This window comes from Chlamydotis macqueenii, chromosome 3 (assembly GCF_036417535.1).
Source record: "Chlamydotis macqueenii isolate bChlMac1 chromosome 3, bChlMac1.mat, whole genome shotgun sequence".
Taxonomy (NCBI): domain Eukaryota; kingdom Metazoa; phylum Chordata; class Aves; order Otidiformes; family Otididae; genus Chlamydotis; species Chlamydotis macqueenii.
The window spans coordinates 2,220,209-2,242,802 of record NC_141558.1 but is presented as its reverse complement, the minus strand read 5'-3'; the positions used below and the strand labels follow the sequence as shown (position 1 = coordinate 2,242,802).

The 22,594-nt window shown below is 44.5% G+C and overlaps 1 protein-coding gene across 15 annotated transcripts in view; it reads right to left on the bottom strand.

Annotated features, from left to right (window-relative positions):
- HMBOX1 (homeobox containing 1) overlaps positions 1–22,594 on the bottom strand; it is a 106,490-nt gene that overhangs the window by 41,659 nt on the left and 42,237 nt on the right. For 14 of the 15 annotated variants that reach the window (XM_086744940.1, XM_086744941.1, XM_086744936.1 and 11 more), the window contains exons 2-4: positions 19,759–19,842; positions 6,424–6,903; positions 4,402–4,487 (exon numbers count right to left, since the gene is read on the bottom strand). In XM_086744940.1, the coding sequence (XP_086601066.1) occupies positions 4,402–4,487; positions 6,424–6,903; positions 19,759–19,781 (589 nt within the window). In that variant the 5' untranslated portion in view covers positions 19,782–19,842. Of the gene's footprint in view, positions 1–4,401; positions 4,488–6,423; positions 6,904–18,508; positions 18,584–19,758; positions 19,843–22,594 lie in introns of those variants that run through there. The other variant, XM_086744939.1, reaches the window with a different exon arrangement.

Here is a 22,594-nt window from a genome sequence, read left to right as displayed (position 1 = left end):
TCTATTTAGGACCAGCACTAATAAGTGTTTTGCTAGGTTTTTTTTCTTCTTATCAATCATTCTTTTATTTTCAAGTCACCATTTAATACTCTGTTACCATTTTCCAACCTGCCCTCTTCTCTCAGCGCACAAGGCAGCCCTGTAGAATGTCTTCCAGGTTTAATTTTCCCTGTCAGGTTCATTATCTAAATGACTTCTAAAGTTTCTGGTAATTTTATAAAGACTAAGAGAGCCTACGAAATTGTTCTGCTGCAACAGCTGACTTTAACCTTCAGCTCCATGTTCCTCTTGCGCGTATCCTTCCTCTCCATCACTTCCCATCCCCTCGCACTGCAGCACAGGAAAAACCAAAGGAAAAGCCATTTGCTGTTGCGGAGTCCGTAAAGACAAGGCTGCTCGGTGTGCTCTGTAGGATTGTGGCTGATGTAGGAATTGTTTATTCTAGAAGTGCACTGCAATATTAGAATTAGGGTGAGAAAAAGGAGAAAGATATTTCTGAACGACATCCTAAGCGGCTTGAAGAATTAGCAAAATAAGGTAAAATGGAAGTTTCAAGGGGGAGAAGTTGCAGTCGAGGTTCCTGCACCAAGGATAGAAGACGACAAGACACAGAATAGGGACAAACATGGTCATAGGCCATGGGGAAACTGGGGGAAACTTCACATTCTCTGATGAGCCAAGCCAAGCACAGCATTTTGAAGACATGCAAATACACTGGTTTAGCTCAAGTTCATCACTTTTATGGCCAATTTGGCCAACTTCAAACCCAGTCGTACCTAAGAAAAGGAAGCAAAGCTGTAGGTTCCTAGCTAAAGGTCCAATATCACTGTCCAGATGCGCTATCACCCCTTTCCCTCTCCATGCCATTGGCCCCTCCCATTACACACGCTCAGTTTCTTGAAGTAGGAAAGAAATTGGTAGAGACTGAAAGGACAAAGTTGACAGCATGGATAGCCAAGCCAAGCAACTCTCCTTCTGGACAGAGCCAGCCATAAATTTTTCATTTCTTTCTTGCCTCTCTTCCTGGGGCAGAAGAGATGAAGGCTAAAGGCTGAGGCCACGTTATTCTGCATTTATTTCAAGTGCTACACAGATGACTTCCAGCCGATGGACAAGTCAAACATGCCCAATATCTGCACTGTAGCCTCCAGAAAGAGCTCGCTATGTCCGTGTTACAACGAAGGGTGATGGAGGCTTACCCCCTTTCACGGCCTCTGTGCTGGCCACCTCCATGTGCAATATCATAAAGGACTTGGAGACACAGACCACTGGAGGCTGAACAATGTTCTGAGAAGGTATCATTTCACTCTTATGGTCCTCCCCTATGCCTGTCCGCTACTGACCATTCTTTGGATTTTATTTATCTATTTTTCCTCTTGTTTACTGAATTATTTACAGATCAGCTTTACCAGTAAGACTAAGTCTGTAAATGCCGAGAGGATACCATTTGGGATGGTATATTCTGCAAAGCCTTATCTCTGTCTATACAAACTGCTTTTTTAATGAACCAAAAATGGTTTCCAGGCCTTCCTTGGGAGCCTGCTTCACAGCTGAACGGGAAGAGACGTTGGATATAGCTGAGGAATGGACAAGTCACCTAGCACTCATCAGCCTAAGACAGCTCCAGAAGCGAGAGCCCTGGGGGACACGTCTTCTTCTCTGGGTCTCTGTCGTGAGCTATTTTCAGTCACTCTTCGCCATGCTTTGCTTTTGAAAGGAAGTCAATGTTTCTTCCGGTAGCGCTGAGCACGCTCTTTCATCTGGTCCCATCAAACATCTCCGAGATTTACTATTTCTTCCAGATAAGCCATAACTACGTACTTAATAGTGGCAGGAGAGCACTACGCATCTGCTTACAAAGCGCTAAGGGTTACACTGGAAATTATTTGGCTCCCGTGGAGCTTCCCACCAAGCGTATGGAGCACGGCACAGCTCAACAGCAAAGGGAGGAAGAGACTGGCATGTCACAACGCAGCCAAAGCCTTGAGGCTATCTCTGCTTGAGAAACTGCATCACGTGCAAAACAACATTCTTTTCTTATTTGAAAGGTCCATGGAAACGCTACTGGGTCAGCTGCAAAAGGACGCAGCCGTTTAACCTTTAGATCTACCTTGTTTCCCATTGATTTGGCTGGAAAACAAGATAACAGTGCCGTCAGCTCAGTCTTCACTCTCTCCCAGAGGTAGGCTAGAAAGAGACGTTTAGTAGTATTTTCTCTGACCACTGTGAGTGTGCATTCTGGATTCCCCACCATGTTACGCAGTAGGGTTGGGTGGGATGGGCATGAAACTCAGTTTCACTCAGAGACTGGTCTTGACTTTGCTACAGTCTGTGGGCTGGGGTATCCAGACATGCTCCAAGACACCTGGCTAATTAGTTCAGTTGCTTTTAAAATCATAGAATGGTTTGGGTTGGAAAGGCCAAGGCCATCCAGTCCAACCCCCAAGGCCATCCAGTCCAACCCCCCTGCCAGGAGCAGGGACATCTCCAACCACATCAGGTTGCTCAGAGCCCCATCCAGCCTGGCCTGGAATGTTTCCAGGGATGGGGCATCCACCGCCTCTCTGGGCAACCTGGGACAGTGCTCTACCATCCTCAGTGTAAAAAATTTTTTTCTAATATCTAACCTGAATCTGCCTCCCTCTATTTTGAAACCATGACCCCTCGTCCTATCACTGCAGGCCCTGCTGAAGAGTTTCTCCCCATCCTTCCTGTAGGCCCCTTTAGGTACTGGAAGGCTGCTCTAAGGTCCGGGAAGGCTCCCCGGAGCCTCCTCTTTTACTGTTACAGACTCTGTCTTAGATCTGGTGTAGCAATTCTGATCCACCAACCCTGCATGCAGCAGTCCCATCGACCAAAATAAAAACACTTGCTTGTTTTGGAAATACTCCCCTTCTGTAATTTTTTCTGTTTTACTTCTCTTGAAGGGGAAGCGAGTTTGACTTGCTTGTAGACATGAAGGGTGATTGAACGTTCAGGTTCAGTCTTGGAGTCAGCAGCTTTTCTGTTGTTTGTCCTCATAAAACATGATGCAGAGGCTAATTCAGAGATGGGCTACTCCAGGACTATACTCAGGCAAGGACTGCACAAAAGTAGGCAAGTGACTCACTAACTACCCCAATTTCACAGTTTGGGTAAAATTTAAGCAACTAGGCTTAGCACTTAATTTCTGGGGTACTAACACTAACATCTGATACGGCTAATAACATTCCTAGAGTTATACAAAATGTTAATCTCATTATTTCACAGATTAAATCTAAACCAGACAAGGACAACTAATTTTGCCCAAGATCACAGCAAAGAGTTGGAAACGTGGAAGGAATTCCTGGCTCTGTGGCTGAAGCGCCCGTTTCTGCACGCCCGCCCACCTCAACTGCTAGCGTGTCTGCAAACCCAGATCTCCCAGACAGATGGGTTCTTATGACATTTCAAATACTGGAAATATCATAAAAGAACAATTTCCCTCCTGCTGGTTTGGCATTCCGAGTCACCAAGGAACCTTAAAAACAAACTATTTCAAGAGCTTTATTCAAGCTTGGGTTTATAAATAAATAGGTGTTATAGGTGTAACATGGGATTGAGCTATCTGTATTTTATTATCAAGTCTTCAGACTAAATACGCTACCAGCTACGCTGTTCTGGATGAGCAGTGTGAGCCTGGAAAGGAGAACTCACAGCATCCCACCCCATGGAGGAGCAGGAAGACTTTGTTACTGCTTGTGTAGAGCTCTGGAAACACACCCAAGGAGTAAGGGATATCACTGCGGTCTTCACTTGTCCTGGATGTGAAACAGAGGAGGTACAGTGCAGAGAGGAAAAAGAGAATGGCTTCTTCTAGGTAAAAACACGGTCAACCCCTCAACCTCACATCTCCTTTTCATTAATCGTGACTCAAAGACAAGTGATTGAAAAAGTTCAAGCTATCATAATCTGACTCCTGAATGTAGTGATACCAGCTATCGCTGTCTCTCCTGACTTTTCAAATACATTTAATAATATAAACACATATTTTATATATATACATCTCGCTCCATACATAGAGATGCAGATACGCATCTATTTGCCACACTCAACAAACAATTTAAGAATTAAGGAAAACCATTTTCATTTTAAGATAAGAACTTCAGGCTTATTATAATGCTGTAAAATAAAATCTGCTAGCACAAGCCACAAAAAGAAAAAAAAAGAAAAAAAAGAAAAAAGAAAAAGTGATTCACTGGGGAAGTTCCATGATGTGCGGGACAATGGGTCTTAAATCAAAGGCATACATTATCATGACTAAGCTGACAGATCTGCACTGCAATGCAGAAAGCCAAGCCATATTCCAACATCTGCACCACGCACAGATAGGCACTTAGACCCGGTTTCCCAAAAGGAAGAAAGGACTCCCTGAGTTCTTACCTGTTACCTGTGCAACAACTGCTTGGGAAATTCTCCGATTGGCTAGGAAGGCTTTGATTTCCTCCTTTATCACGCTGCTGTCCCTCCTACCAAAACAAAAAAAAAAACAAAACCAAAAGAACACACAAAAAGACGGACAGACCAAAGCGCACTTTGAAGATGCAAAACGGCTTTATTTCCTTGACTTAGGGGACAAGAAGCGGTGAAGGCAGGCGTTAAACCAGCCAGAGTGCCTCACCAGTGGACACTTCTTTGAACAAGTGTCACGTTTGATCAAAGCACCCCAGCAGCAGAACGGATGACTCACGTCCTATATAATTCATCGTAGATGCAGCGCTGCCATATGGAACGTACAAAGTTTCATTACACAGGGATGAATAAATCTCACATCCCAGCATAAAAACCTCAGTCATAAAAATGAGGCACAAAAATAAAAAATAAAAGGACAGCAGGGGCTGCATGGCTAGCTACAGAAATGCATATACATATGCAAACCTGCTCCAGTCTTTCAAAGGAAAGACCCAAAGGAGGAAAGATTTTGCAACCTCGGTCCCCCCACCCCTACCTCCTTAGTGCACGGCTTGCACCGAATGAACAAGTGCCAGTTATTTAAAGCCTTTGTCCAATTTTTACGAGGTGTGCAAAAAGGCAGAAGGGACTAAAACCGTGCTAAAAAGAAAATGATTTGGGGGTTGCATGGGGACTGTGCTAGGCAGCAAATTTCAATTGCAACAAACACCACTTTTCCCTCCTCTTCCTCCCTCCCTTCCTAAAAGGGCAGACAATTAAAATCAGACTTTATTAGACTTCATTATTTGGTAATTTCTCTCCCCCTTCTCCAGCAGCATTCAAAGCGGAGTCAAGCTTGCAAATGCAAACGCAAAATAAATGCTGTGTTATGGGTTCATTTTTATTTCTGTACCCAATACTCATCCTCCATATGCCTGCAAATACAAGTCGTTTCAGTTTAAATAAGCACTGAAAGCATTACCTGAGACTTATTGCATAAGAACCCAAAACTCAAAGGAACGATTAAACTTCAGCAATGGGACCCCTGCACGCTGCTGTACTCACCACCTTCCTCCATCATTCTGTTCTCCTGCTGCCGACAGTAAATGAGGTTGATCAGCTTTTCTTACTGCTCATCTCTAATGCTCTCTCTGAAAAGCCACACCTTTACCCTAAATCTCCAAACTACTTCAAATATATTTTCATCCTGGAGCTTACGGACCATAGTTCTCTCATAGTTACTTCATAAATGTTGCAATTTTGGGGGGTGGGGGGGGAGACATTCCAACCCTATGACCACACATTTTTTGAGATTAAGACATTCGCCCTTTCCTCTCATTTCCTTTTGCTATCAAGCCCACGGACTCTGACTTTCATCCTCAGTGGTATAATCCCCTTCTTTAATCTTTGCCATCATGCTGAAAAGGAAGTGGCTAAAAGTAAAGAAAGGTCAGTTTGGGGGCGGGGGGAAAAAACCAACGAAGAACCCAACTGGCTCTCACTGAAGACTTCTGCTTCTCCTTTATGATCTGCGTTTTCCTGTGCCAATCTGCGGACTCTGCAAATCCCAGAGACAGTCACCAACTATAAACAGAGAACGTACAGGCACGGCAGATCCCAGCGGACTCCCTGCCTCCCCTGGGCATGGAAGGAAACCCAGCAGGTACGAAGCAGTGGAGGAGGAGTCAGTCAGAAGTCTTCTGAGTAAGAGTAGGGTGGAAGTTTAGTGCACTAACATGGGTTTTCATTTTTGGCACAGCATGGGAAAAAGTATTTCAACAGTAAAACAGCCCGTGGAATGTCTAGACAAGGCCAGGGGTTGTCTACACAAGACCAAGAGGCAGGTGAGCGGTACGGAGGTGGTGGGAACTAGCAGGGGAACAGCTGTCTAACACAGTTCCCGCGTCCTTGCTAATACCTATCACTACTACAGCAGTTCTCCAACATCCAGATTTCCTCTGAGAGACTTCTCACTCCGCCTTTCCAAACTTTTTTACCAAGACTTCTACTAACCTCATTAGTTCCTCCACTTTGTCATCAATGTCCAAGTCCTCTTCAGAAGCTTCAAAACTGTACGACCTTTGAGCCAAGCTGTTTGCAAGTGGGTAGCGGGTAGGTGACATCTTCCCGTTGAACGCAGACAGCCTCTCGTTACTCTCCCTCCCGTTCTGATTAGTAGTGCAAGGCTGTGGGGAGGTATCGTAACTGTTGCTCGGTGATGGGGACATCCCAGAATGCTGGGTCTGTGTTGAAGCTGTGGCTGTAGAGGAAGATGCTGGGACATTGTTGGTGCTGTTACTGTAGGAACCCCCTCCGTAGCTAGACCTTCTTCCAAATTTGTCACTATGCTCTTGATCAAGACGATCCAAGGTTTCCAGCGCGTGGAGGATTTCATGTCTGGTCATTCCCGTACGTCTCAGGCGCTGCAGCAGGTCTATCTGCTCTATGGTAAATCTTGGTTCATCTGTGTAGTGAGACATGGTTTCCAGCAGACTGAAAACAAGGTAAAATGTAAAAGCAAATACTTCAGTTCAACAGATCTCTGTGGTACACAGAAAGTAGCGTACAGGCAGGAAAGACCCAATTCTGGTCCAACATTTTTAGGTCACACACATGATGGAGATGGCAACCCAAGAAGCCCAGCAGGCAATCTCCCACGAATGCCAGTCGCACTATGTGGCAGAAGGGTTTATTTTCCCTCTTCTACCAGCATTCCCTACACCTTCCACAATAAAGTTGCAGCTTTTGTTTTTGATAAATCTCTGCTACAGAGAGACAGTGGTTGCTCAGTAATTAAAACTGCAACTTGATTTCAGATGAAATTTTGCCCATGGCTAAGTATCCACCAGACAGAAAGCCCAGATTCCAAACCTGTTCGGTTGAGGCTAGAGGTTGACTTTTCCTGGAGAAGTTTTCACCAGTTATGACATGAGATTTGTGAAGCACAACTCTTTCAAATCTTAAGTACAAAGAGTTCAAGCTGCCCTAGCTTTTTGTTGCTACCTTGAAAAAAAGAAGATAGAAACAGACATAGCGGAAATTCTAGTGGCCTGTAGGACCAAAGTTGATTTGACTGAAGTCCCATTTCTGAAGTTCGATTTCTGAAGTTAGTAACTTTTGAACCTGGAATGTTGTCACGGATCGCCTGCCCTAACAAGGAGAGTGCAGCACATCCAATTACTACTGAGCTTTCATTTAAAGAAATAAATCTACAGCCTTTTCCCCTCCAAAGGCGGGCTTCTCATGTAACTCAAGTCATCATGGTGGCTCATCAAAAGCATTTTTAACTCCTAAACCTCCCAAGGTGCCAGAACAATGAACATGAATTTGCTGCAAAGCACAGAAACGGAACTGGGGAAAGAGAATAAAAATAAAAACACAATGCGCTCTCTTAATCTCTGTTCCTTCCTAAATCCCCCCAATACAGATCCAAAAGGCACACAAATGACAAGATCACCTCCTTCAGAACTCAAGATCTCGAGAAGAAGGGATGGCAGATGGAAGGCAGACAGAAATTGGCAAAGAGATCAAGGCATTTTCCATCCTTCTTGCGAATCTTCTTAGGAGTCAAGGGTTTATTACAGTTCCTGCAGGAGAGCAGGGTGAAGAGATCACTCAAACTCCAGGAGACGTGACAGAGCTAATGTACGATGCCTACAAGCGAGAGCATTCAAACAGCAAACAGCAGCCTCGGGAAAGTCAAGCAAGACTTCCAAGGACCCTGTGAAAACCAGAAGAGGGATGACGGCTGTCACGGTCATGCTATACCTTCCAGGGATAGCTGCCTATTTCCCTCCGCAAATTTTGACGATCACTCCTCATTTCCATTCTGCCCTGGCACAGAGAAGCACCCAACAGGAGCCATGGAGTGACAAAACTTTTTTGATTACTGCATTCGATCTTTTTACAGAGACACGAATCACCGTACAGTAAACCAAGCCCACAGGTTCTGGGGATTTAGCGAGGAAATCTCTTCAGGGGAGCAACATCTCGCAACATAGACCTGCCTAGGCCACAGGAACTGGTCTGTCCTTGAGTCAGAGTACAGCCATGGCAATACCAGTAAATTAAACAGCGCCCAGGAAGAGGCACCGCAGCATCCACACATAGTTGTCTGCAGCATTATTAAATCACTGTCACTGCCTTTGGCTCAGTTGCGGTCCAGCACAACCAGTGCACTCCTGACCAATTTGCAGGCTGTTTTCAAGATTCTTGCATGGAGCGGAAACCACAGACACTCTGCGTGCAGCCACTCAGTCTCAAGGCTGAGGGGCTGTAGTATGGATGTTGTCAAGCTGACGATGAGAGGGCTGGAGCAGCTCTGCTGTGAGGCCAGGCTGAGAGAGCTGGGGCTGTTCAGCCTGGAGAAGAGGAGGCTCCGGGGAGACCTGAGAGAGGCTCCCAGTGCCCAAAGGGGGCTGCAGGGAAGGTGGGGAGAGACTCTTCAGCAGGGCCAGGGACAGGACAAGGGGTCGTGGTTTTAAAATAGAGGGAGGGAGATTCAGATTAGAGAGTAGCAACCTTTTTTTTTTTTTTTTTTTTCACACTGAGAGTGATGGAACCCTGTCCCAGATTGCCCAGAGAGGCGGTGGATGCCCCATCCCTGGAAACATTCCAGGCCAGGTTGGTCGGGGCTGTGAGCAACCTGATGTGGTTGGAGATGTCCCTGCTCCTTGCAGGGGGGTTGGACTGGGGGGCCTTGAACGGTCCCTTCCCACCCAAACCCTTCTGTGATTCTATGATTTTGAGTGGCCTTGGGGCTAAGAACAGCACCGAGAGCTGGCTTGCTTAGTAGAGCAGTAGTGTAGCTGTACAGACATGGTGCTACAAAGCCAGGATGCACAAACCCACAAAAATGGCATTTGGAGCCAAGAAAACACAGAAAAGAGAAGCAGCTCCTGTCTTTGGCCTCACCAAGCAACTGTTGAGCCCCTTTCACTGTTTCAACAGTGTGTGCATGGGAGAAGAAAGCAGGAGGACAATGCAAGGGGATGACTCTCATCCAAGAAAATGACTATGTGAGAAGACAGACGGACTACAGCCGTCTAAGTGCTTCAGTCCAACAGGAATGTGCTGTCCTTTGGACAATTGATTACTGAAAAAGTACAAGCCATTTTAAATTTTAAAAGACAAGCACCTAGATTATTCTACTAAAAGGCAGGCGCAGCAGCCAATGCAGCAGTAGACTAGCAACTGACTGGAATTGTAACAACTCAAATTTGGAAGTCGCATCTCAGACTGAGACGTTCAGAGCTTGACAAGGAGCATTTGGAAACAGACACTGTGTTCTAGGTTTGGCCTCTGCGTCGGGAGAGGCAGCGCGGCTCAACCCTTTTCTCCAGGCTTTGTGAGAAGTGTCGCACTGACTTACGGACTCGCATCACAAACTCCTGTAGAGCCCAAAATCCCCCTACATCAGCTCCAAGTAGCACGGTTTTCAAAAAGAAAAATCTTTTCTTAAGCATCTGGCCTTGAGATGGTTTTCACTCAATATGTTAGCTCACCTCCCCTTAGAGACAAATCTATTTTTGTTATTTCTTACCTGTATTTCTCATGCCACCATCTCCCAGATCATTTATCTGTCAACACCAAGTGTCAGGTGCTCAAGTATTTCTTGAACTGGAGGATTTAATGAACCAGAATCTCCTCCCAGAATTACCTCTACTCAAAATTTCTACGTTATCAATTCTTTGACAATTAATACCAAAACATACTTTAGATTATCTAATCTCCAGTTTGTCAAAGATGCAGAAACCAAAAACTTTTGTCCTTCCGGCCCTGGGAACTGAAGAACTCCCACCTGACAAAAGCATGACTTTCCAGATGGCTTAAGAAATGTCAAGCACACAGAACTTACCATGTCCTGCAGCAGTTTGTTGCCACGGCCAGTCATTCCCATTCAAATTTGGGCGTGATCCCTAATTTGTCTAAAGTGTCAAGGCTGAGCTTCCAGATCTGGGTTCTCAGGCCAAATTAATATCCTTTAGTGAATGACACGTAATCCTTTAGTGAATCCTAATTATCCTTTAGTGAATTACTAGTGAATTACACATAATGAACTGCAGTGTTCTTCGCCGCAAGAGAAACCGTTGACCTTTTGTCACAGGCGGCCGTATGTGGGAAAGCGATCCGGCCTTCAACTTGTCCCGCTTTGATGCGGCGGGGATCCGCTGCGCACGTGCAGTAATTTCAATCGCACGGGGATGCGAGGGCTGCTGGACAAGGCCATCCTCTGCCTTGAGAATAAGATACTCAACGACTTCCATCTTGCGATCTACAGAGGCCTGTTAATCTGTAGACTGCTTCTGAAAGGTGTGCAGAAAGTAATCCAAGAGCAGCAAACCTACTGTCAGACTAAATCCATTACACTATGTTTAACGCAATCATTGGAAAAATGTTGGCAATTTGAAAACAAAACAAAAACCCCTAAAGCCAAGGATCCTAGCAGTCAGTCTGTCCACGCAAGGCACCCCACTAGCACTCCAATCCTTCTAGACAAATTCTGTAGAACTTTTTAACACTTAAAAATATGTGAACAGCAAAATTAGGTACAGGACCTCACTGCCGGTCACTAATGTCATACACAGATGTAAAAATTGCCTTGTTTATACTTACATACACAGCATATTTTGCATCTGACGTGCTTCTTACTGGCCTTCCTGATTTTGAACTCTTACTCACATTTTCACGGGCTTTTCTACACAGCCTTGAAGATCTACAAACACTGTTTCTGAGTGAGTTTTACATATTGGAAACAACGGCAGGAACTGGGAATTTTCCATTAAAAACTCAGAACAAATATTGCAAAATTTGGTATTATTGAACATGTCCCAACGTGGCTAACTACCTACTACTATTTAATGAATAACTACGGTAACGCTATTTACAACTGTTACTCCAGCAAGGCTTCAGTTATTTTCCCTTTTGAAAATATTTCAATAAATTTCCCCTGTTTTAAGATCAATTTACAAAGCAGTCAAGTACACCAGCCATTTCAGAATCATCATAATTTCATTCACCTCATTAATTAATGGACATTCTCCCCTCCTTCAGCCCCCCCACATTGCTCTAAGAGCCTCTTATCCTCCTGAACTCCTCTGGCTAGGTATAATTGAATTTGCCTCCCCCCTTCTTTTTCCTTGTGAAATACAATCAACGGCAAAAGTAACGAGAAGCAAAACAAGACAGGGACAAGCAGAATGATTGGAGGTGTGGAAGAGAAAATAAAGACAGCAAATATTTTTCCTGAGAACAAAGAATGTGGACCAACTGCTTTGCTGTGGGCAGACTTTGCTGGCAGCGTAGCAAAATATCCGCAACGCCAGCAGATCTTAGCTTATCATCGCATGCTTTACCTTCTGATCAGCTATCAAAACTCTCACCAGTTACAATGGGCTGTCAAATTTCCTTGGGGAGACGCTCCAAAAAGAGAGCGAACCAAGGGAGAACTGCCATGCATTCTTCTCCCCCAGATTTTGAAAGCAAGACCTCTACAAAGTACTAATTAAGCTCAAAACTAAAATTTGTAATTTTTGTCACAATGGAATCCGGTCCTTAGAATTTATCAACCTTACTTAGATACTGACAGCTTAAAACACCAAACTTATTTACATTTCTTACATTAAGTTGGCAGTCACACCCCAAGCGAGATGGCCCAATTCCACTTACTGCCTCTTGGTATCTACAGAGCATTAAAACCTCATGCTTATCTTTCATGGCTCATCCAAAAGGAACCTGAGGAACCTGAATATCAGATTGAAAGGAGAACTATAAGGAGCTAAATAAAAGAAGAACTTATTTTCACTCCCAAATGCAGATATAAATATTCCAGAAGGTCTCAACCAGCCAGATGCAGCATCGCTCTTTTTTACTTTCAATGCCATTTTCTGGAGAAAAGGCTGTTCAGGCGCATAATTGCTTTCAATATCATGGCTTTTCCTTGTCATACCACCTAGACTTTGCCTCTTTTTTGTATGAATTTCACCCTTTAGTCATGGGCCTCCCTCCCCACTTCAAAAGTATTGATCTTCAGTCGGGGTACGTGGCCAGATACAGAGGTGTTCTCTTCCCTTAACTTCCCACATCTCATCGACAACAGCAATAAAAAAAATGCAGGAAGGTTTTCTCACCTACCATCATAGCCCAAGCCCACGCAGATATATGAATCATTTACCCCAACGCTGACTTTCTAGGTGACGGAACACAGCAGGATAATCCCATAGAACCACCGAGGAGCTAAGTCCACGTCCAATTGAACTCCCAGAAGTTCAAAGCAATTCAATTATCCATTTGGGAATAAGGCCAGACACCAACCTTAACACCTCTAACACTTGAGAAAATGGCTCTGGACTCTTTAATGATCAAAAGAAATCATTTTTTTTCCCCACTATTCTACTCATTGTACATGAGTAGGAACTACTCTAGCATCACTGAAGAGATCCTCCTCTGCAGAGGCCCTTCTCCAAATTTCCATTAAAATTCACTACTTCATCTAATAAGCTCTACAGACCCAAAAAAACCAGTTGTGCTTTTTGATATAAGACCTATATTTGATATAATCTGCATAATATGGATGTGGGCTAGAGCCAAAGTGTTCAGAACAGGATCCTAGGTCTGGTAATTGGTTTAAGAACGATTCTGATAAAGTCACATCAACTGTGGCAAACAGGATGGGATGGGATGAGATGCCAGCTTCTACTGCCCTGTTAACAGCATCTCCAGAATTTGTCATCTTATCTTTTACAGCACCACCATTTTTTTGCAACGTAGCAGGTGTCACTGAACACAATCATGCCTTTTAAACGGAAGAGCAAAATCAGAAGGTAAAGTCGCGGCTTTTCAGCTGAAGGAGGTGATCTCAAAGTACACAGCAAAAAAATTACTTTTTACAACTAGTTTACTAAACAAGTATTTTAACTACCACATTTTTTTCTCACAGCCTGAAGTCCTTAGCCTGCCAGGTTTTTTTTCCCCTGTGTGTATGTGCATACAGTACTAGCGACAACTGCCATCTGAACAACTGTGGAGATGGACGTCCTCCAGCGATGCAAAACGTAAAGCCGAAGAGAGCAGCTGCGCTGGCTTTGCACGCCCCGTCCCCAGACCGTGCACCAGCGCAGGGATCCTCGTTCAGTACGACCGGGCTGCTACGTCTCCCTCCTACGTGAGGTCTCTGATCTAGACAGCAGGCAAAAATGGATAAGGATGGACTGCTATTTCCAAAGGCAATATAACTTGCTTATCAACCAGCCTGATATCCAACAACCTAATCCACGTGAACTGCTGGCTCCGGATGCTTTCTATCAGAACCAGTGACTACAAAGAAACTCCGCTTCCAGCCGCCCAAGCTGTTAATTTTTAAACCATGCTTTATGTTATACAAGCTTGTTTCTCTCTCCATACATTTTTACGAGATCCCAGGACCCAAGCGAAGTTTCATTCACTCCTCCTTCTTTTTCCACATCTCACCCCACCGTTACCCATCCCAAAGGATGCCACTGGTTCTTACAAGATGCTCGAGAGAGGGACTTTCACTCTGAGCTATAGCTGTTCCACGGAGCGGTTGACATATCTCTTAAAGTAAATGGTGCAACCACGCACACACATTCAGCGGCAAAGACTGCGACCCGTCAAGCGCAGCTCTAAGGCACTGTTGGATAAAAAATTGGGACATTTAGGGCATAACACTATCTAATCTTCCAAAATTCAAGCTTTGGTCTTTTCTGTTCTTAGGATCAAGTGCACCTCCTTTCACTAACAGCCAATTTAAATATTTTAGGAATGTCCAAAGCTTTGCACTACCTTAAGCAAAGCTGCCTTCTAAACAGTAGTGGATGCGATGCATTCTGGGGCGCAACAGAGGATTAAGGATCTGACTCATCTGAGCCAACACTTACGCTCATCAGTTGCGACTCCAGTATTTTCAGTGGAGTTGTACCAGTTTTCAAGAGAGAGAGAAAAAAAATCAGGCCTCAAGTGCTCATCATGCCAACGAACACAGAGCCGTCCTTCTCCATACGTTAGCATAATTATCTCCTGCAGTTGCATCTCTTCGTTCTGATTTTCAAAGAGGACTCTACTCCCATTCATCCTGATTCACAAACAACATGTAATGCTTGTAATGACTGCTCTCATCCCAGGGAAACGAAAGCCTCGCATCGCAGCAAGGAGTGAAATCAGCCTACAAGCTGATCTATCGAGGTTAAACGTCACCGGTTCTGTTTATGAATGCAAAACACCGTCTTATGAATGCAGAACGCTGCCATACGCTTTCGATCAAAATGGTGACAGTTAATAAGAGCAGCCTGAAACTTCTGAAAATAAATCCAACGTAATCAAATACTCACCGCTACACAAATTAGAGAAGGCAAGCTGAGAGCAGAATATCAACATATCATTTCTTCAGGAGGCTTCAAGTTTCTCAGCTAGTTAAAGAGCCCCAAACCCAGAGTCACTGCGTCTACATAGGCTGTTGTTCCGCTCAGCCTTTGAAATTCCTCACTGCTGATAAAATATTCTTTACTAGGTGCTGATAAAATATTCGTTACATTGGCAGCAAGCAAACCCCAGCAGTTTTGCCACTGATTCCACTTGGGTAAGTAACTCACTCTCCTTTATAGTATCTGCTTTACATCTCTGGAAAAGAGAGAGAATTTGATCGATCTTACAAGGGAAAAATATAATATAAATGTCAATTATTGTCATAATCCAAGTCTTACAAAAGGGACTGACCTCTGACTAAGCACAGGGCTGGGAGCCAGATACTTCTGAATTCTACTCAAGGCGCAGACTGATTCAGACTGACACCTTATCTGTCTAACCCCAACCTTCCCTGCTTCTAAAAATCTGGGTTTCCTACTATTGCTGCAGTTCTACAGCAACGAGGCAGGAATTCAAACTCTGAGGCTGGATTCAAGGGCAGAAGGAGGGATCAGAAGGACTAACAAACAGTGAGAAAAGCTGTAGCGGCAGCCGAGCGCTGAACCAGCGCCCGAAGCCCAGACCTGTGCCAAGAGCAAAGGAGGAGCTCTTGGATTCGGCAGCTGAGGACTAAACGTCGGATATAAGCTCTGTAACAGAATCAGGGCAGGACTTGGGGGCTTGAGTTACACAGCTAAGCAAATCTCACCAGCACGTCAGAATACTGGCTTTAACCCACATCGTGGCAATAAAACTAACCCAGCTACCAGACTGGCACGTCACCTATTTTCAGCTGTCGAGATTCCAGGGGTGGGTATACTGCTGACTTCTGCCTCCTCCACTTCACTTCAGAATTTGGTCAATCCTTTATTAAAATACAGATGGAATCTCAGAATTCTTTTCTATTAAGCCTGCTAGTTGGAGTAGCTAAATACTTGAAACACATCTTTCTATATAATATCCCTGTGAGGCAGCGAAGTAAAACCATGCTAACTTTTGAGACCAAGAGCTCAAGAAGCCTTCAGATAAGTCAAAATGACTTGTTCAAAGTCACACGGGTGCTCTGCAAGAAGGCAAACCAAGTGCCTGGCCAAACTTTGAGCGTTTTCTCACCACACAAACAGCCATCTACCGGGTCCATCTACAGCATCAGGTATGACAAGGTGTAGGACAAGTTTCAAAGGATGCCATCACCAAGATCTCCACCACGGCTCTTCTACATGTAAAGAAAGAGACGTTCTGAAGTATTTCAGGCGCCTTCCTTCTCCCTCGGGATCTATCATCAGCAGTAACAACCAATATATTTTCTTAAAAGAGAAATTTGTTAGTTCAGAAAACTAAAATCCAAATCCAGCAAATAACCGAAACTTACCTACCCCTAATTTTGTTCTGAACTATAAAGCAATTTTTTTCCCACTAGTAAGCAAGTGTAGTTTTATTGGAGCACAGTCTTGGTGAAGACAGAGATTATACTTGGAGAACAACTCAGGAATAGGTAACTGCAGCTCCTTGAAGAGTAGAAATCATTATGGCAGAAAACATGGGCTCTTGGCCACAGCTGCTGCTGTATTAAGAGTTTTATTTTATTTAAAAGCATTTCAAAAAGAAACACATGTCCTAATCAGTGCTCTTAAAGCAAGAAACATCTCTTTGTGTAGCCTAGACGTGAACTAGGGAAATTTCCTCTTGCATCACATAGAGAAGACCTAACTTGTATCCTCAGGGCAAGTTCAACTCTCTCTGCGTCCTGCTTTGAGGAGAAGACCTACATATGCAAGCCCTGAGGCTGCAGATACATGAGAGAGGGAGAACTGACCTGCAAGCACCCCATCCCCGCAGCAGGAGCTGATGCTGCTCTTCTGTCCCTCTGCACAGCTCCAGGACGTGGTGGAAATATCCACAGACCAGTTTGGTTCCCTAACCCAGCAAAAAAAAAAAAAAAAAAAAACCAAAAAAACAAAAAAAAAAAACAAACAGTCAACCAACCAACCCACAGCCAGTGTGCGCCTGGCTTGGCAAGCTGAATTGGCTTGGTGATTGTTATCAGCAACTCAGACAGGGAGAAGCCAATTTGGCCAAAAGCAGAGGCAGGCATAAGAGGCACGCATGCAACTAGATGTCTTTTAGGTCCTTTTCAGAGTGGCTGAGCTGCCTGTGAAATAGTGAATTAACTCATCTGGTTTATCTTGAAGTAAAACTAAGGGCTCAGACAACACGCTTGCAGCTAAGAAAGCCTGAAACGCCAACTGGACATTCCTACAGCCACCAACTACTTACATGATACCTTGTCACTGAAGACAAAAAAAGTAAATTAGCGGAGCCCTCTTTCACTCAGGTTTAATTAACGTGTTCTGCATCGCACTTCAAGGAAGCTGGACACTCAACGCAGCTCAGCCATGCAGTGGCTTTCTAAGCCACGGTAACTCCTCTGTCTGTTCTTCAGCGCGTGCTGGCTTTGGATGGTTCACATATTTGGTCTTTTCTTTCTGTTGTTTTTCCTAAACCACAACAAGGCTTCAGCCTAGTCCTTTTTCATCTGCATTACTCACACCGGTTTTCTTTCCACTCAGCAGGCTTTTACTCACTCCCAAGACAGCTCTGGCATTGCTGGCAGTTAGATTCGTAAGCACCGGCCTGATAATTCAGGTAAACTTTAAGTGATGATGCTGAAACAGTCTAGTTCTACCAGAAATCATAATTTGAGAGATAGCGTGAAACATACTACACAAACACTGATGGTCATATCTCACTATTAACACATCTTAACTAATTAATACTGTGACGTACAAGTCATTACTCCCATTGTATTTCTGGAGATCCCAAGAGAGCTATACTTGCACTGGCTACAGAAAGACTTGGTTTCAGATAAACGAGTAATTCTTGTGAGCCCAAATTCAAGAGCCTTGTGTTCACACCATGCCTCAAATTCTCTCGAGTACTGACTCTTATCCAACTGTGGATAAAAAGCAGGCAGGTGAAATGGTAACTGCAACCAGCTGCCTACTCTGCTGACAGAGGATGCTGCCCCTCAGTAAGGGTAACCAAACTACTCTCTAACCATGGCAGTTTTACGATAACTCAATTTTAATCTTATTCAGTATTTAAGGTAATTTTCAAATTTTTTTTAAGACTCTTGTTTTCTTCTTTCCCCTTCTGAAACCATGATGCCCACTTACCCTTTTTGAAAGATATCTATGGTTTTAATCTGGAAACTTTACACCTAAATGGGTCATCTTGGCCCATTTCCTCTAACTTAATACTCTCTAATCTCCTCCAGATAGGTTCATCCCAGCTTTCACTCAGTCAAAAATTATTCACCTATAATTACACTGCATTCTCCATGACCTTATTAATGGCACGTGCACTGGAATACACCAAAAAAGCTGCTGCTTCTCTGATGGAGGGTGGCACATCAACACGCCACGATGATTCCAGAAAGGAACAGAACAACGCGATACCCGGCTAAAACTGCACAGGGGCAGAACACGACTGAAATCTAGGTAAAGCACAGGAAATTAAAACTAATTCATGGCTGGGAAATGTCTGTTAAAAGTCTGATTCAAAGTTAAAGCTGACAGACTGTCCTTGTGCTCACACGAAGCACAGAGGAGCTCTGAGATCGCTCTGCAAACTCCGAGTTACCAGAATAATAAAGATGCACAGGACAGTGTGGCCTTACCTCCAGACTTCTTTCCTGCTGTGAACTAGATCTTTACCACTTCAAGTGGTGGTTTTAATACCGAAATATTTCCAGCTAAAAGAAAGAAGAGGAAGTGGCTCAGGGGACTGGCACCAAAGTAGGAAACAGCTAGTTTAGACTAAGCCACTGGCAACAGAAAATAACTAATTAATGGCTGTACCAAGAAGTCTTTTTGAAATACATTGGTGGTTTAGTTTCCAACACAAAACTCCTGTGTGCTGTTACTTTTTTCCGTGATTCCCTCTACAGAAGTCCGTGACTGCACTGCCACTCGCACTACGAATGTCCACGCGCCAGATGAATAACCTTCATCCTTCAAATAACCCATCTGGGAAAATCTGACTGCATTCACAGCCGCCCAGTTTGTCGCTACCTATTCTGCAGACAGGATTTCCTCTTTTCAGCTCAGGCTGACAGAAGGTACAATCAGAAGTCAAAAGGTCACAGTACCTCAAGAATCTGATTGCCAGTGGACAAGTATTTGGTCGTGCCTGTAAAAGAGGTGTGGGGAACAGCGACACAGGACTGGCCAGAGAGAGAGATGGATGACAGCACAGTACAGGTCAAGCCTCTCCTTTCAGCCTGACAAGCCTGAAACTTTGAATTCATTTGCTTATTTATTGAAGAAACAGCATGGATACCAATTACATTGAAGCTTCATGACAGAAGTAATTTAAAAAAACCCAAACTAATAAGCCAAATCCAAGGATGAGACTTAGACAACGACAATCCATACTGGGATTCAAGCTACAGCAGCACTTGCGTGGTCCGACACATCCAACTCTCCCGTTCGGTTGGGTGCCCCAGGCTTTCTGCCTTTGCTATATAACTCTACGTTACTGGTGTACTCATTCCCTTTCACCAAGTCTGTAGTGGCGCTCAACTCTCTTGCACAGCTCTGGTACCCCTCTCGTATGGTCAGTAGATGTATGGAGATCTCTTTTTTAACACCACCTTTTTGCTGAGTTTCCAAGAACTGCGTGATTTTCCTTCTCTTTCAGTGACAGAAAAGTAGAAGTAGAAATAACCTATCAGTCAGACCAACTGAGGAATTAAATCCTACTGCTCCCTGGTTTAAACGTCTAGCAAATACCAAACCAGAGGAAATCTCCAATTTAACCAATTGCTGACGATCATTGTAACCATATATCCAGTCATTTCTCAGACAAATTAACAGAAAAATGCCAAACAACTCATTTTTTATGGTTTTTTTTTAGCTTGTTACTTACACTACTGGAAAAGTTCTGAGCATACTTTACATGGGGATGGGACGTTATAAAGCCTCTTGAGGGTCTTCAGTGTTATTCACCATTCTGTAAGACACAATTAAAACACACAAAAACGTCAAGAGATTTCTGTGAAAGGCAAACACATTCTGACTTCTTGTTATCCGGCGTACAATTATACAACCAGCTTACAGAGGGTCACCTTACGGCAGGTGCTGTGACACGGTTTGCAACAGACCCAGGGTCTTCAAGCCTGGTAAATAACCTTTCACATTCAGCCTACGAATTCCAACAACTCAAGTTATAAATGGATACCCGACGGATCTAAACAACCAGCTGAGTATTCTGAGCTTGCGCACGCCCACAGGTTAAAAACTGGAAGTGTTCAATCACATTATTCAGCATAATCTGTAACGAACCCAGGCCCATAGACAATCAGAGACAGACTTCAACACGCACCGTAGACTCCGAAGGAGAAAGCTGATGTCTGGTAGTATAATCAGTCTAGAGACAAAAATTTAAATTACAATTGATTTCTTTTGGCCACAAGTAAATTAATCTATGCAATCATTTAGCCTTATGACAGTTACCTACCCTTTCAACTCACAAAAGCTATTAAAAGGATTATTTGGCCAACATCCGCAGAGAGCTTAGAGACAGGTACTATGTTCTGAAAAGGAATGACCTAATAGAATTTTCTTCAGCTATCACTGCTGATGTCTTTCTCCACAAACTAACACGGACTCAAAGTGCTTCAAAAGACAAACGATGAACCAACGGGAAAGAGAAAGGCAGGGTGTTGTATCCAGGTAGATGTGGCAAGAGCTGGGCATTGAAAACAAGTGGGTAGAGCAGCACAGGGGTTTGCATGGGATGATCTACTCCGCTCCATCAAGAGATGTCTGTAATATTAGCAACCAAGCCGTGAGGATGGACACATCTTGGCTCTTCTCAGGGGTTAGGAGTGGTCCAGATGCTACAGCATGACCTGCTGTAAGTTTGGGGAAGAACGGCACCTATTCCAGATGGAGTCTACTGGCACACAAAGACTACGCTATCGTTTATGTGGCTTTTATCTTTTCTTCCTATGTGAAATAAAATTAGGCTCTCTCAGGTCAAAAGGCTGGGCTGAATGAGCTTTTCCAGAAGTAGCAGCAGTCAGCTTGGGGACACCAACTTCCCCCAGGGGTTTTAAGCCTGCCCCAACACGATTGCTCCCACCCAGATGCGGCAAAGGAAAGCGCTGGGTGCTTTTGGGGAGGGAGCTCCCGAGAGCTGTCATCTCCAAAATAATTCATTTGGCCCACATCTAGGTCCTGGGCTGTCTTCTCACTCTCCAGGAAACAAGGCTGTCAAGAGCAAGGTCTCAGAGAAGATGAGTGGTCCTAGCAGACCACAGGTCACATACTGTGGTTTTGGGGAGAAACTGCGACACCCAAGTCCTGATGGAAAAGACAAACACACAGATCCCTTGCAGTCAGCCAACCCAAACCTTTTAAAGATAGTTCTACACCAAAACACCTCTCTCTTAAATCTCTTAACTGCATAAAAACATTTTCCCCGAGGCAGTCACAAAAAATCTGAGATCATGCTGTTGACTTATTGCCAAATTTTGAGTTTAATACAGAAAGCTGTTTTGTTTTCCAAAGAGGAACAAATCAGACTTAAATACGTACAAACTTGAAGGTCAGAGAGGCTAATGATAGAGAACTGGATTCCTGAAAGAAAGATTTGATTCCAGGGTGAGGCGTTTGGAAGAAGCAAAGAACAAAATCCACAAAGGAAAGAAAAGACCACCTTCCATCATCACGAAACAGCTCTGGTGCCACCAGCTCTGGAGCCCCCAACAGCAGAAGGACGTGGAGCTGTTGGAGAGGGTCCAGAGGAGGCCACGCAGATGCTGAGAGGGCTGGAGCAGCTCTGCTGTGAGGCCAGGCTGAGAGAGCTGGGGCTGCTCAGCCTGGAGAAGAGGAGGCTCCGGGGAGAGCTGAGAGCGGCTCCCAGTGCCCAAAGGGGGCTGCAGGAAAGGTGGGGAGAGACTCTTCAGCAGGGCCTGCTGGGACAGGACGAGGGGTCATGGTTTTAAAATAGACAAAGATAGATTTAGATTAGATATTAGGAAAGAATGTTTTACACTGTGGGTGGTGGAACCCTGTCCCAGGTTGCCCAGGGAGGTGGTGGAGGCCCCATCCCTGGAAACATTCCAGGCCAGGTTGGACAGGGCTCTGAGCAACCTGATGTGGTTGGAGATGTCCCTGCTCCTTGCAGGGGGGTTGGATTGGGTGGCCTTGAAGGCTCCCTTCCCACTCAAACCCTTCTGTGATTCTAAACGGAATGTGAGGAGATGAGACAGAGCGCCAAAGAAAAGGCTGCAGTAACTCAAGTGTGAGGTGACAAAGGCAGGACGATGATATCGGTGATACTAATGGAAGAGAAATAAATGGTACAGGCCTCAGACGTTATAAATGAAGAGCCATTAGGATCTAGCCCAAATCTGGGATGTGAACAGAGGAGGAGGAAGGAAGTTTTCCAAGAGACTCCAGATCTGTCAGCGCAGACAGGGGGTGACAGCGGTTCAGCAGAAAGAAAAAGGAGAGAGTTCATGAGAAAATAAGAGAATTCTCAGTTTTTGCTGTGTTAAAGGTCGAGGCAGCACTATTACAGTCTGAACGCAATCGCAAACTCAAAGCCAGAGCCGAGCAGCGAGGCAGGCCACGAATCCTCCTCGGCAGCCAGATTTGGGAAAGCAACCACGGTTACAGAGAAAGGAGGGGAAGCCTGCGCTTCCTCCGCCCGACGCCAGGTCGGAGCGGCCGCTGTTGAGAAGGGTCACAAACAG